The sequence below is a fragment of the Daucus carota genome, chromosome 7 (genome assembly GCF_001625215.2).
Source record: "Daucus carota subsp. sativus chromosome 7, DH1 v3.0, whole genome shotgun sequence".
NCBI classification, from domain to species: Eukaryota; Viridiplantae; Streptophyta; class Magnoliopsida; order Apiales; family Apiaceae; genus Daucus; species Daucus carota.
Window position 1 is genome coordinate 28,360,254 of NC_030387.2, and position 15,344 is coordinate 28,375,597.

The 15,344-nt window shown below is 33.3% G+C and overlaps 1 protein-coding gene and 1 long non-coding RNA gene across 3 annotated transcripts; one reads left to right on the forward strand and one right to left on the reverse strand.

Moving 5' to 3' along the window:
• The first annotated feature begins 205 nt into the window (after positions 1 to 205).
• On the forward strand, positions 206 to 5,228 carry LOC108195283 (vesicle-associated protein 1-3). Of its 2 annotated transcripts, XR_010285359.1 has the most exons (9): positions 206 to 373; positions 519 to 589; positions 916 to 997; positions 1,114 to 1,229; positions 1,318 to 1,479; positions 1,572 to 1,619; positions 2,180 to 2,257; positions 3,043 to 3,205; positions 4,981 to 5,228. XR_010285359.1 is itself a non-coding variant. In XM_017362240.2 (8 exons), exons 1-8 carry the CDS (start codon positions 322 to 324, stop codon positions 3,148 to 3,150), a joined length of 717 nt encoding a protein of 238 aa, XP_017217729.1. In that variant the 5' UTR covers positions 206 to 321; the 3' UTR covers positions 3,151 to 3,287. The 2 variants fall into 2 exon arrangements, 1 of the variants encoding a protein (XP_017217729.1); XM_017362240.2 differs by lacking the exon at positions 4,981 to 5,228 and having other exon boundaries at positions 3,043 to 3,287.
• Positions 5,229 to 5,454: 226 nt separating this feature from the next.
• LOC108195406 (uncharacterized) lies at positions 5,455 to 7,161 on the reverse strand. The gene is made up of 2 exons (XR_001801506.2): positions 6,986 to 7,161; positions 5,455 to 5,935 (listed from the first exon to the last, which is right to left on the reverse strand). It is a non-coding gene; the product is annotated as an uncharacterized LOC108195406 (long non-coding RNA).
• Positions 7,162 to 15,344: the final 8,183 nt, after the last annotated feature.

Below are 15,344 nucleotides of genomic sequence, written 5' to 3' on the forward strand. Positions count from 1 at the left end.
TCACAATAAATATTTATCTTATTAAAAAATAATGATTATATTTTGACATTTTTCATCAGACATATAATAAAATCAATCTTAATTTCTTAAAATTATGTAATATTAATAAAATAAATATGAAAATTTAGTTAAGGTTCAATATAATTCTAAAATAGAAAATATTAAGTAAAAAAAGCTTGTAAATAAAATCAAGCAAGTAAATAATATTAAGCAACTATGAGATAGTAAAGAATCTGATTTCAAATGAGCTCTGCAGGAGCCTAAATTTTGTGCATTGCGATCTTCCCCATTTTGGAAACTTGTTTAGCTTGATTTTAAGCCATGAGTACGGCCCAGTTTCTCAGCGTTCATCCTTCAGAGCTCAAATTCCCATGTAAGCCCTACTTTAGTGCATATATATACATACATTTGTTTATATGTATATGTAATGTTTGTATAATTTTCAAGAAAATTAAGGGGAAAGATTGAATTTCTTGAATAGCTGATTACTGGGTTTGTTTGTATATGTGTTGAAACAGTTGAATTGAGGAAGCAGAGTTCTTGCACTGTGCAACTGACCAACAAGACTAATGATTATGTTGCTTTTAAGGTATACTTGTTTTTAACAAGTTTAGTGTGTGTTTTGTAAGTTATTCTATGTGGGTTTATCGAGAAAATGCCCGGTTTGCGTAATTATATAATTTGATGCATCCAACATGGAACAAGTGCAAACTTTACCTTAGAAGTCTATTGTATATGATATGATTTTGTGTTTTGAAGTAATTTTTGTAATTAAGAAAAATGGTCACCTTCTCGTAGATGTGTTGCTGGTTAAAGAGGCATTTTGTAGTGTGAACTAAGGTGTTGTGTTTTGCTATTTTGGGCCATCAATCTTATACAAGTTGGTGTTTGATAAAGTGAATTACAACTGATCAGGTTAAGACAACAAACCCTAAGAAGTATTGTGTCCGTCCCAATAGTGGTATCATTTCGCCAGGGTCGTCTTCCAGCTTTATAGGTACAACTGCGATAATTGAGATATATTAGTGGTCCTGTTTCCTTTTTTTCTTTGTAAGTTTGGCGGGAAAAATTTAATTTGTAATTGCAGTTCTATTTACATGTCTTATTTGATAGTCACAATGCAAGCCTGGGAAGAGGCACCACCAAGTATGCAGTGCAAGGACAAGTTTCTCCTCCAAAGTGTTATTGCGCCTAATGGTGCCACCAAGAAAGATACAAGCCCAGAACTGGTTGTTTGATCTGCACCTCTGTTTTATTATGATTTTGGCAGTTCTATTGCTATTGAGGTCATAATTGTGATGCCAATTTAATTTGCAGTTTAGTAAGGCAGATGGGAAGGTTGTTGAGGAGTTTAGATTGAGAGTTGTGTATATTCTTGCTAATCCCCCATCACCTGTTCCTGAAGGATCAGAAGAAGATTCTTCACCCATGGCAAATCATGTCGAGGGTGGAAATCAAAATGCTGCTTCGTTTGATGGGGTAAGTGATTGATGCAGCTATCTTGCTTACACTGAGTTGTTTCGGAAGTTTTTTTCTTTCAAATGTATTCTTATTTTACTTTAAAATATCAGTTAACAGGCTCTCTAGAAGAACCAAAAGAGAAGCCTGCATCTGCAGAGGTGAGCAATCTCCCCGTCCCCTTTTCTGTTGCACACATATGCAAGCATGCACTTATGAGCTTAAGATCTCTATACATTGTCCGACTTACGAAATAAGTGTCCCTTAAAATTTCCTGATATATTGACTAATGTAGTCTATATTTACTTTGGTGTGATACAGTTTTCAGAAGTTCAGTTAGGAACTAAGAATGAGCTAGTAGCCTAGTACTACCAAGTAAATGAATATCCTTGGGTTGGGTCTTGAAGGCAAAGTTCAAAATCTTGGCACAGACTACATTACATTTCTAACAAGATATAAGTAACTTACAATCAGATAAGATGAGTATGCATTTGCCACAACTTTTGACTTCTTTTACTTCTTCCTTTGAGGAGCTGCTGCTGGAACTAGACCTGCTTTATACATATGGGGTTTCTGTAGACTCTCTTAGAGGTTATCCGTTTTAGAAGATGAATTCGTAGTAGTCTAAATTTTCTTGGAGAGATGTATTCTAAGTTTAATTATGATAACCCAATCTGCCTTGTCAACAATGGTAGCTAAACTATAAAAATCTTATGTACAGGTATGGTCCATGGTTTCCAGGCTGACTGATGAAAAAGCTTCTGCTATTGAACAAAATCAGGAGCTTCGTCAGGAGTTGGTATGCTTCCCTTATCTTATGATTACTCTATATGTTGCAGTTCCACTTTCAGTTGTAATGAACTATCATGTTATATTAAAATATTCTTTTAAATGTCATGTATGATGCTCTTTCCTACTAAATTTGCAAACTGCCAGTGATAATGTGTACTAGAGCGTCACTAATAGCCTAGAAACTCAAGTAGAGTATGTCACATGGGCTAAAATAGATTGGGAAGATTATAGGTGAAACAGGTGGGACAGGGGATCTCATATCGATATACGATTTGCACGGGTCATGATGGCAGTACTGTTGTACGTGGTGGCCACTTAATAATCTAGTTATGCTGAATGATGTCATGTCACTGAAAAAAGTTAATTGCCTGTAGGGTTATCTAAATAAGTTTTGCTCTGTATTATACAATTAAAGGAACATTGCATTCATGAGTAATGGGAGGATTTATATATCAAAACTTTGTTAGTATTAAGTGACTTGCGAGCAAACATTGTGAACATAAAACAGTTTTCTTTCTCTGTCCAACTTCCAAATGTTGAATTAGCTACCTGGTCTAAACTTTGCCTACCTTGCGCCTTGAAATTACTTTTTTACTTCTGATTAAGAACTGCTATGATATAATAGGCATTAATTAGCCTTTTTCTGCCACTTGTAGATACCGTGGTTCATGATAAGCATACCCCAATTTTTGGGGGAACAGGCTATGCAGGAGTTGATGAATAATTTAGTTTTTCATTAAAAAAAGCCTCCCATGCGTGAATCATAAAAATAATCAAATTTTTGTTTGACAGGAAATGCTGCGGAAAGAAACGGGCAAAAGTAATATTGGGGGATCGTATATTTTATTGGTGGTGCTGATCGGTTTGCTAGGGTTTCTTGTGAGCTACCTCATTAATTAAGACACATTAGAGGCTGGTGCTCTATTAGTCATTCGGGATGCCTATTGAAAAATGAGTTGAGTGTTTTCGCCAATGTAGAATTGACCTAGATGTTTTTTCTGAATTGACCTAGATGTTTTTTCTTCTCTTGGTAAACACGGCAAATAAGTAGTCATTTTTATTAGGCTGTGTTCACTTCATGGAATGGAATGAGGGGAGAATGAAATGAAAAATTATATAGAAGTTTTAAGGAGAAAGAAGAAAGTATGAGATCATGGTGATAAAATATAAATGTAGTTAAATTTTTTGTGAGAAAGATTGTGAAGAAACATGATGTTGAAATGGAAAGAGCATTCCTTCCAAAACATGTGGGTTAAAATTATAGTTAAAATAGTAAGGTTGGAATGATTGAAGGATTGAAAATTATATATATTGTCTTTCATCAACACCATTTTAGAGTACAAAATTCATTCCATTCTCCCTCCATTCCATTCACTCCAAGTGAACACAACCTTAGTGTATTGATATTACAGTCTCTTCTTCGATAAATTTATTTGGAGTTAGTTTATCATCCATTTCCACAGGTGGTTCAGGGAGGTACATTAACAAATGATTATATATATAGGGTAGCACTCCATAGCATACCCTCTTATATGAAGTTACGTAGCACACCATTATAAATATATACATAATATATATTCTATTATATTTTTTATGAAATATAATTGCAAATTTTGATTATTAAACCGAAAACGAAGTTATACAATTTTTTTATTCCAAAAATCATCTAAAATTATGCAATATCTCAACATGATTCTATAACAGAATAATAATAATCCAGAATTATTCTATTGTATAATCAGTTTCGAAAATATTTTTTTTAATCAAATTTTAAGTATTAAATTACTTAAAATAGATTTATTTTATAGTATTTTATATTAGAATCACGTTTTATATGTATTCTATAACAGAATTTATAATAAAATTGATGATTTATAGTGGCGCACTATGTAACTCCATACAAGGAGTCCCTCTCTGGAATGTTGATGTATATATATATATATATATATATTATTTGGAGTACCATAATTATTTGGAGTCCTTGGAGTCCTAATCCAAGCCCTCCATTTTGATTTAGATCCAATGGCTGATAGGATATTTGATATACTTTTTTATTTGTATGTTTTAATTTTTTTTTTAGACACAAATCTGTGCTTTCTTTGAGTCAAAGTTGCATGCTGCTTAAGTCACGGGGCAGTTTCAACTGCTTGTGACCATTTTCAGGAGAATGCCAGGAGAAGTGTCCTGCACTCGCTCTGCCATTTTTTTCCTTTTTCTCCTTTTCAATCTTTGATTCTTTGAAGAAAATATCTATACCTCTTGGAGCATTCTGTGTTTTTCTCCACAACAAGTGTCTAATGTCTAATAAGAATGGCGAATCAAGTAAGTTCTGCAGATTTGTTATTGCATCTTTTGTTCATTTTTAGTCTTGTAATGTTTCGCAAGATGTCCTTTATATAATAATTGTGTGCAGGACTTGTCTAAGGTTAATGTATTTTGCTCCCTTCGTGGTATCATTACAAAGTGTTTGTTGTTTTTTTGTTCCGCACATTTGCATATGTGTTTCATTAAAATAAGGTTTATTTCTCTTTTTTTTTTTTGTGTTCTGCACATGTGGTTATGTACTCTAGTAGTTAATGTGTTCTGCAGTATTGTTTTTGATAGTTGCATTGTTCACCATGTAATTTTGTTCTGCCAATGTGCTTATGTGTTTCATTAGAATAAGGTTTCTTTCCTTTTTTATGTTTTGCACCTGTGGTTATGTGCTTCAGTATTGTTTTTGATGTATAGGTGTTCAAGATGTCTCCACGCTGAAAGTTCAGATTCGGAACATTCATACAGATTTTCTGATTCTGAAACTTGTGAAAGTGACGAGGATGTTGAAGAGGAGATCAATAATGGTGTTGACGTTGATTCGGGTGCAAGATGCTTTATTTAAAAAAAAAATGATTTTAGTTGTTGTATCCATATGATTGGTTCTACTAGTCAGTTTCTAAACAATGCTGTGCATTTGGGATGCCTTGAAAATTTGAGTTAGAGTTTGTCTCTGTATATTGGTTCGCAATAAAGTGTTAAATATTTACTAGATATACACCAACACTTTGGTACTGTGAAGTTACTCCATGTTATGTAAATCAGGGATGTAGTTTAACAGAGACTAAAACAAAAAGCAAAATCTGAAAGTGCATTAGACTTGACAAATGGATACTAATAACATGCAAGGCTAAACATTACCAAATGGCGCAGCTAGATAATGTCGACATGAACTAAGTGCAGTACCACAACTCTGGGCACTTTCATTAGCAAACACAAAGTTTTAAATTCATATAAACAACCCGCTAGAAATGTGTATCCCCATGTTCTAAATTCCCACAACCAAAATTGTAATTTCATAACAAAATATATTTCCAAATAATCTAATGTAGCAACTAAACATAAAGTCTTACAATCGTGGAACACGTTAGGAATATATTTTCTAGTGCTAAAATCGTTAATCTCCCAACAACTTTATTTTGCTGAAATTGACCATCTTCTGCAACGCCAAATGCCTCTTTTTTGTTTTTGGACCTTAATAGCATGCCAATCACGCTTCCACGTACTTTTTTCTTAAGCAAAGTACCCTTTGAAACAACGTGGGCAGACTTGCAACTATGCCCGTCATCGTTAATAGTTATGCATTCAGGCTTCTTTTTTGTCCAATTGTATACCCATGAGTTATCGATCAGTCTACTTTTTCTCCTTCGCCCTATACACATTGGACAGTAAAGCTTATTACACATTTTGCAAGACACATTAAAAAGAACAAACTTCGTTTCCAAAAGAACAAGATAGTAGCCTCAGTAAATGTGTTACAAACACCAATATTATAACCAAATAATGACAGTGGAAGGTCATGCACAAGTCTAGCACACACCAACTTTAAAACTTAAAATGCATAACACCAAAATCTAATTCATTATCACATAATCTGCAACTTCAACATAAAAACATATAAAAAAACGCAGAACATGGCTATCAGCGAGTGAAGAACACGAATAATCTAATAAAAATACGATATACCAAACTATCAACAAATCATTCTGCGGTGTCTTAATGCAGCACTCATTATCCAAATAGCATCAGTTACGACTTTAGTGTTTAATTTAATATATATGCTTGTTGTCAAGTGAAGAACACACAGAGAGTTCCATAATCTACAAAGCCCATAAAAAAAAAATGGAAGTCCTCCTCGAAGCACAAACAACATATGTAGGACAACCTATTAAATACGACTACCAGGATTTACAAACTCACATATTATAGTGCTCAGTGCATCGACATGCAGCAAAATTGCAGCACTGGCATATTAGTCGGTCAAGCTTATTACAAACTTGCAGGACACATTACAAATACCAAACTCTGTTTTCAAATCAACAAACCAAATGCAGTATCACATAATATGCAACTTCAGGATCAAAACAGCAATAAATTGCAGAACTTAAATACAAAATACATTTAGAATTTGAAGAATCTAATACCAAACAAAACCCCCAAATATCACCAAAACGATCTAAAGTGTTTAAACACAACATTCGTTATCCAAATAGCTTGCAATGTTAAGTGAAAACACACACCCAGTTCAGTTTCTAAACAAAGCCCCAAAAAGAACCCAGAGGGCAACCACAAATTAGAGACGACAAATGAAGGACAACCCATTGAACCAGGCTGCCGGCGTTCATAAATTCGGGTAATTTAGTCGTCAAAAAAACGACATTCAATAAAAATGAAGAACATAATAAGGAGTTCGTGGGAATACCTAAACTCATATTCGTACAAAGTTGAGGCGTCCTGCAAATCCCTCCCCAGTCGATGACTTCAGTCTCTAAAGTTCCGCACCTAGGGTTGATCACAGCGAAAATCAAGCACTCCTGGTAACGATGGTAGTTGTGTGCTTCGACGGAGAATGCGGGATATGGATTTGAAGAAACATGACCAGATCTGGAGTTTAAAATTGTTTTAAAATGATCAGCCGTTTTTTTCTCATTAAATCTTAGCCACATGATCTGTTTAGAATCCAACGGTAGATCTTAGGGACTCCAAATTCTCATAAATAATAGTATCCCACAGATCTCCACTCTATATATATATATATATATATATATATATATATATATATATATATATATATATATATATATATATATATATATATTGAAGATGAAGAATCCACACTACTCATCTTTCAATTACCTTTTTACAGAAGACAGATTCAGGAAACTTCAATTATTGAAAAAAAAAAAATTATTAAACTAAAGCATTCGGTGGGGTTTGGTTTATGATTAATAAGTCCGGTTACGGGGAATCAGAATCTCAATCCATGCATAATGTGTTTAATTGGGGAGAATAAAATGGAATGGAATGAAATGACTAAAAATAAATGAATATAGTAGAGGTAGGAGGAAGGTTTTGAAATTTTTTTTGCTGAGTATTAAAATTGTTAGGATAAGATTTGAGAAGAAAATGAGTATATGAAGGAATTGAGCATTCCTTCTCAAATTAGAGGTGTGATATCAACTATATGGTGTAAGGAATGAAAGGAAAGAATGAAATTTATAAACATTTGCCCATAACATAGATGAAATTTCATTCCATTCTTTTCGTATTCATTCACCCAAACCGAACACAACATAAGTGTTTGGATTAATTTTTGGTGGTATGGAATGAGAACCTCAATCTTATTAGGTGGTTAAATCATACCCTTCCTATGTCTTGGGTTTTCATACCATTTCTAACCTTAATCCAAACGTCACGGTATGTGTACATGTAAGATTCAACCTCAAAATTTTGGTATTCAATGCTTGCTGCAATTAACCCAAAATGCTGATCGTCAATGTAAGACCAAGTGATGCGACTCACTAGATACAATGGCTGCATCTCATGGACCTTAAATCGACTCACCGGATATATAGTGGCTACATGGCATAGACCTTAAATCCGATACATGAGAGCAACATAACAGGACATTGATTAATTGTGCTTCCGAACATGTGTGTCAACATAGTAGGACACTGATTAATCGTGTTTCCGAATATGTGTGTCCCGTCCCTGGGACATGATCTGAATGTAATTCGTGATTTTTAATTTGGACATCAATTAACCGTGCTTTCGAGCATGTGAACCTGCTCTTAAGACATACATTACTTCTGATTTGAGTGATTTTTATTTTTATTTTTGTGCAAGACAGTTTTATATTAAATGAATTTTGAGCATGTGATCTCGCTTACGAGAGCGACATACAAGGACATACTTTTTAATTATGATTCTACATATTACTTTAGCGATATTTATTTTTGTGCTAGATATATTTTGTATCAAGTGAATTGCGACTATTTTGCTTTGATTACAAAATTTATTCGATCCTAACGTGAAATTGAAGAGAAGAAGCAACTTTGAAAGGCTGAAGAAGATATGATTCTACAAGTGCTACATTTTTCCGTTTATCCGTGCATAATTTCACAACACAATCACGACAAAAGAGCTCAATATAATTATAAGAGTCCTGGTCCCTAACATATGATTGCTGGGGATTCACTAACCAACACACACATTCTCAGCCGTTAGATGAGTTCATGGACAATCTAGATTTAAAATTTTTTTCACCTGTATCATGCTTAAAAACCGTTGTATGCTAAACGTATGGCGCTTTTTAAGCGGTGTACGCATGTAAATATTTTTACGTGTGCAGTGCTTAAAAAGCATTGTAAGCTTCGGACCAGTTTTTGTCTTTTGTGCCCAATCTTTTTGTCCCCATTAACTATCAACCTCTGATACTTGGGCAGATGCTCCTTCCTGAGCCCACCTAAGTGCAAAGACACTTGGTGTGTCCCCTTGTCATAGTCGGCCACTTACACTCGTTTCTTGGGTTGAATGGTTCATCTGTGTTGGGTTTTGCGCAGATGGGCTTCAAGGGAGGCTCAGTGGGTTTTGAGATTGAGGTGAGAAGAAATGATTGAAAATTGAAGCTGCTGTTGATGTCAGCAGGGCCCCCCCCAGAAATTAAAAATAAAAAGGAGATGGAATGCAGTTAGCAATTATGGAGTGCTTATAGCAAAATTGAGAGTGTACTTAATGGTTTTTAGGCTAACTTCGTTTGTACTGGAGTAAGATCATATATATATATATATATATATATATATATATATATATAGGCCAACATTCCAGAGAGGGACTCCTTATATGGAGTTACATAGTGCGCCACTATAAATCATCAATTTTATTATAAATTCTGTTATAGAATACATATAAAACGTGATTCCAATATAGAATACTATAAAATAAATATATTTTAAGTAATTTAACACTTATAATTTGATTAAAAAAATATATTTTCGAAACTGATTCTACAACAGAATAATTCTGGATGAGTATTATTCTGTTATAGAATCATGTTGAGATATTGCGTAATTTTAGATGATCTTTGGAATAAAAAAATTGTATAACTTCGTTTTAAGTTTAATAATCAAAATTTGCAATTATATTTCATAAAAAATATAATAGAATATATATTATGTATATATTTATAATGGTGTGCTACGTAACTCTATATAAGAGGGTATGTTATGGAGTGCTACCCTATATATATATATATATATATATATATATATATATATTTATATATATATATATATATATATATATATATATATATATATATATATATATATATATATATAGGGTCCTACTCCAATACAAACTCCTAAAATACAAACTAAATACAAATCAATGTGATTAAGTGGAATGCCAAGGGTTTTTAGACCAAGGATGGACCCCGAGATGAGTCTAGACGGGATCCAAGTGGGCCCAGTAGGGTCGAGGCGGGGTCTAGTGGGACCATGGTGGGGCCAAGTAAAGAGAAACTAAATAAAATCCAACATAAATCCTTAACATCATCCACTCCTTATATGACATCTCCGTTTTTCATTTTGATCTCATCTCCCCATTTTCGAAGATCGTGTCATCTCGTTCATTCTGATCGTGCTATCGCTCAAGTAAATTTTCCTTCCAACTCTTTTTTTTTATATGTTCTCTTTGATATATGATCTTTATCGATATTAATTTAATTAAATTTAAGAATTAATTTCTTGATTGCTCGTCTTTTTGTTTAATTTTCACGTATAATTTTTGGTAGATATGGATCATATATAGCGGTTTTCATCATTAATTGTATCCATATTACTTATACATGTAGAGTGCTTTTTCAGTAAAAAATCTATGTGTTCGCAACAATATATTATTTGTGTGGATGTATATATAAACATCTAAATTTTAATTTTATGCAATTACTGATAAAGGGATTGTCACTTACCATGTGTATTATGCTCTCGATCTCTACTAGTTATCGATTGATAATAATGTTAAAATATTATTGTTTATAATATTTAGTTAAGAAAATCACTCGTTTATGCATTTTCATTAGGGATGGGCATTCACCCCGCCCCGCTCGACCCCGATCTAATCCCCGCCACGCTCGGGTTGGGGATTGGGGAAATTTTTCGGGAGCGGGGCTTGGAATAGGAAAATGGGGTCAGGGATTTATGTCTCCCCGCCCCGATCTCCAACCCCGATTGTATATCGTAAATAATAATATTTTTATATATATTATACTAAATACGTAATTAAATTCGATACCTTTTATAATATTATTAAAATTAAAAATTATTTTATTTTTATTGATCAATTGTTATTATATTGTAATATAATATATTTTAAAATTTTAAAATTGTCATTTATTTATATTATAAATCAATTTTAATATGATTTGATACTAAAAATATGAGATAATATCATTCCTAATTTTCATTCCCTATTTTAATAAATAATTTTTGTATGTTACAAATTAGAAAATCTACCTATGGTTGCTACTGGTGGTCGATTGTTGATGGTTAATTATAATGGTAAGATGTTGATGGTAGAGATAAGTGAAGGTAAGATGTTGATGGTAGAGATAAGTGAAAGGAAGATGTTTTGATGTGAAGTGATTGGTAGTGACAGTAAGTGATGATGATAAGGGGTACCGGCAAGTAGTGTTGGAATATTGTGTATATGGGATGTGGGTGGTGGTGATGATTGCTGGTGAAGTCTCTGTAACAAGGGTGTTGATGATTATATGGTGTATATGCATATATTTAAATTTGAGCAATTTTTGTGAATAACCAATGATCTCTATTTGTAGAAATGGAAGATATATACTTTTATTTCATGTAGTAAGACTATATATATATATATGGGCTTACTCCACTAGAAAACAAATTAGCGTAGAAACTAGAATCTAGTCTTTACCAATTTTTTATCACAGTTTTTAACTACAAAAATTACTCGTTTGTACATAACAAATCACTATTTTTTTTAGTATGAAATCTCACAAATATGGATATATAAATACACACACATATATCATCATCATCTTCACTCATACTATATTAATGAACCTCATGGCATCATTATCAACTCATTCCACTACTGCCGCATACGATAGGATAATCGTGGCTTGTCACAATAACTTATAATTAATAGTGACTATTTACCACCATTAGACACCTCATATCATCACTTGCTACCATCATGAACCCTTTACAAATCTAATTGATCATCAGTGATCAACCAACAATAACAAACATAAGTAAATTTTCTCAATCATCAAAAGTAAAATTGATAATACACATATATATTTATTGTATATCATCACCATCTTCACTCATACTATATTAATGAACCTTATGGCATCATTTTCAACTCATTCCACTACTGCCACGTACAATAGGATAATCGTGACTTGTCACCATAATTATCATTACCAGTGACTATTTACCACCACTAGACACCTCATAACATCACTTGCTACCATCACGGACCCCTTACAACTCTAATTGATCATCAGTGATCGACGAACAATAATAAATATAAGTAAATTTTCTCAATTATTAAAAGTAAAAATTGATAATTTTACTTCATAAAATAGTGATTAGTAGTGTATAAACAAGTGATTTCCCGTGATTGTTAGCGTGGTTTTTAGTTTCTAGTATAACATCAGTGTCTATTTGATTACTTGCTTACACATACACACATATAAAATACATGTACATACACATATATAGAGATATACATATAGTCATATACATACATATAAAATTAAAATATACTCCCTCTATCCCTCTTATTTCTTTACAGTTTTTTTTAACCACTTAACACACATTTTAACACTCTTACAAAACATAGTTCCGTAACTTATTTCTGGAATTTCTTTTTGTGTATAAAAATTTGAAACATCAAATTTTATTCAAAAGAAAAAAGATTAAAAAATAAGTTACGGAACTATGTTTTCGAGGAGTATTAGAATGCGTGCCAAACTCTCGTCCCCTAAGGTAAACTAACTAAGGGACAGAGGGAGTAACTCATAGTAATCAATATTAATAAGCTTGGTATGTTCATACACTTAAGGCTTGCAAACAATCTCTTTTTTTTTTTTTAAAAGATTTTCATGGTCCAAATTCATCCAACCACTAATTACTAATTATATTTATTGTACAATAGTTTTTGAATCTCCTTTTTTTGAAGATTTTCATGGTCCAAATTAACCACTAATTACTAATTATATTTATTGTACACTTAGTTTTCGAATACTGATCTACACTTTTTTCTAATATTAGAAGTGAAAATTACATTTCATTTAGAGAATGTACACATGTCTAGTCTTATATTAGAAGTGGTTTATACTTTTCACTCAACTTATAGGCGCACACACATCTGGCCTTTTAATTTGGTGTTCAATCTAAAATACACCTTTTACTCATATAAACAATATAATATTGATAACTAAGACTATACATCACTCGGTCGTTGTCACATCTCCTCCTCTAGTGGCATGGCTCCTTCACAACATATAATTAAGACTTCCTTCAAATTCATGGTTGTTCTCATAACTTCAATTTGTGCTTTATCAGCACTTGACTTGCTATTACACATCTGAGTGAAGAAAGAAAGAGAAACAAGTATGTCATGAAACTAACCTGCAGTGCAGAGAATCTGTTTTCTGGTTGTGTGTGTTTATAGAACTCTGTGTTAAAATTGTAGTAGTACCAAACATATTGTAACATTGAGGATGTAGGATACACATGACTATGATTAAACCATTATCCAACGCTTGTTCTAAGTTATTAATCTTGTTAAATTCTGCTTTAGATTTGGTTTTGGATTAATTTTGCGGTGTTTAAGAGGAAATGAATCTTCTGATTCATTATCCTATATGCATACCCATCTAAATTATTCTAATATGTATATGATGTCATACTAAATATTAACCAACTATTTTATTACATGACTTGATTTACCTGAGTAGCATGTTTCTCGTCTTCCACTTGTATGCTATACATATGAGATTCATATTTATCTACTCAGCTAAGTAGTTTACTGTATGAAACAAAACATTGATTTGTAGCTGATATTAAATACTTTATAGAAGTTCATGTTTTGGCTAGGTGTTCTTAGTAATTAAAAGGGACGAGAATGCACAAGCTTAATATTGGGTTGAACTTATGAGACTATAAATATTTACTCTGGCTTAAGAAATATACCATGCTTAGAGGGGTACAGGGACTAAATGTTGTGCTGATGATACAGATAACCATGAATGCCGAAACCACAAGCATGTTGTCAAACACCAGGCTGAGAAAGAAATCAACTAGGAATGACAGCAGACACAGAGCATGGGCCAGTTTATTACCTGAACTGCTTATTCAAATTCTTATGAAATTGGGAATTATTGAGCTGTTGGCCTGCGCGGGTGTTTGCAAGGAGTGGAGATCGGTCACCAAGGACCATAGATCAACTCTCTTGCAAAACCAAAAACCTTTAGCACTTGTTGTATCAAAGTTCGCTAAAAGAGGGTGTTTCTTACATAACATATTTGATGGAACAAGATACAAGACATTGCTACCAAATTTCTCTTCCAGATGGCTTATGGGTTTTTCTTGTGGCTACTTGATCATGCAGAGTCATAGGAATATTACTCTTAAGCATCTTATTACCCGGCATGAAATTATATTTCCTGAGGTACCAGTTCTCAAACGTCATATAAGCAAAGCCATCCTCTTTTACTCAGAAAAGGTTTCAGAGAATCTGTTGATAGCTGTTAATAAACTTTATTGGCAAGTATATGTATCTCTGACTTCTAGACCTGAATGGCACTGGATTGCACTCATTGGCTGTCGTAACGAGCTTGTGGATATGGCATATTTCGACGGAAATATACTGGTCTTAAATAAGGATGCCGGTATTGGTGAACTGAAACTTCAGTACCAGAGTCTGAACACTGACGGTACTACACTGAAAGCACGGCAGAGAGTGAAATTCTTTAATGTTAGAATCAATTACCCTGCCGAATGGGAACTTTCGCCTTTTTGCTTGGTACCTACAAGTGATCAGCTCTTTATGGTCTCTCATGTTGGACAAACAATCTCTCCACCAATGCTGGTACATAGACTTGACAGGGCAAGAAAGGAATGGATTCAGGTGAATGACTTGGGGGAAGATGCTTTGTTTATAAGTGAAGGATCATGTGCTCTGGTCAAGCCAGCCAAGTGGGGAGGCCGCAGTAACTGCATCTATGTCCTCTCAAAGTTAAGTAACGAATTGTCTATGTATCTGCTGAATACCGACAATAGATTTTGGCATAGCTCTGTCATACAAGAGGAGGGATCTAACTTACAACCACATTTTTGGTATTTCCCCCATCAAATTGACGACCAGAACAAAGTGCATTGTCTGGAAGAAGTCATGAACTAGCGAACTTTATCTTTGCAATTTTCTGTTACATCTTGTACTTCTTAATATTGTACCCCAAACTTATTTGCATCTGAGTCACATTGAGCAATGTCTGTAGATTTTACATTTGAGATTTTGGTGACGATTGGGATCATTTGTCAGAATGGTTTGGTAAATTTCTGTACTAGCTCGCTGGGGCATGCACCTCACCTAATGGTCCCCTTTTAGAGGTCTCAGAGTATTTTCAACAATCCAAAATCTTAGTTACATAGAAAATAATGTTAGAATTACTTATATTTATCTATTTAGTTCTGAGTCAAATAATAAATCCTAATTTATAGGAGTTGTCAACTACT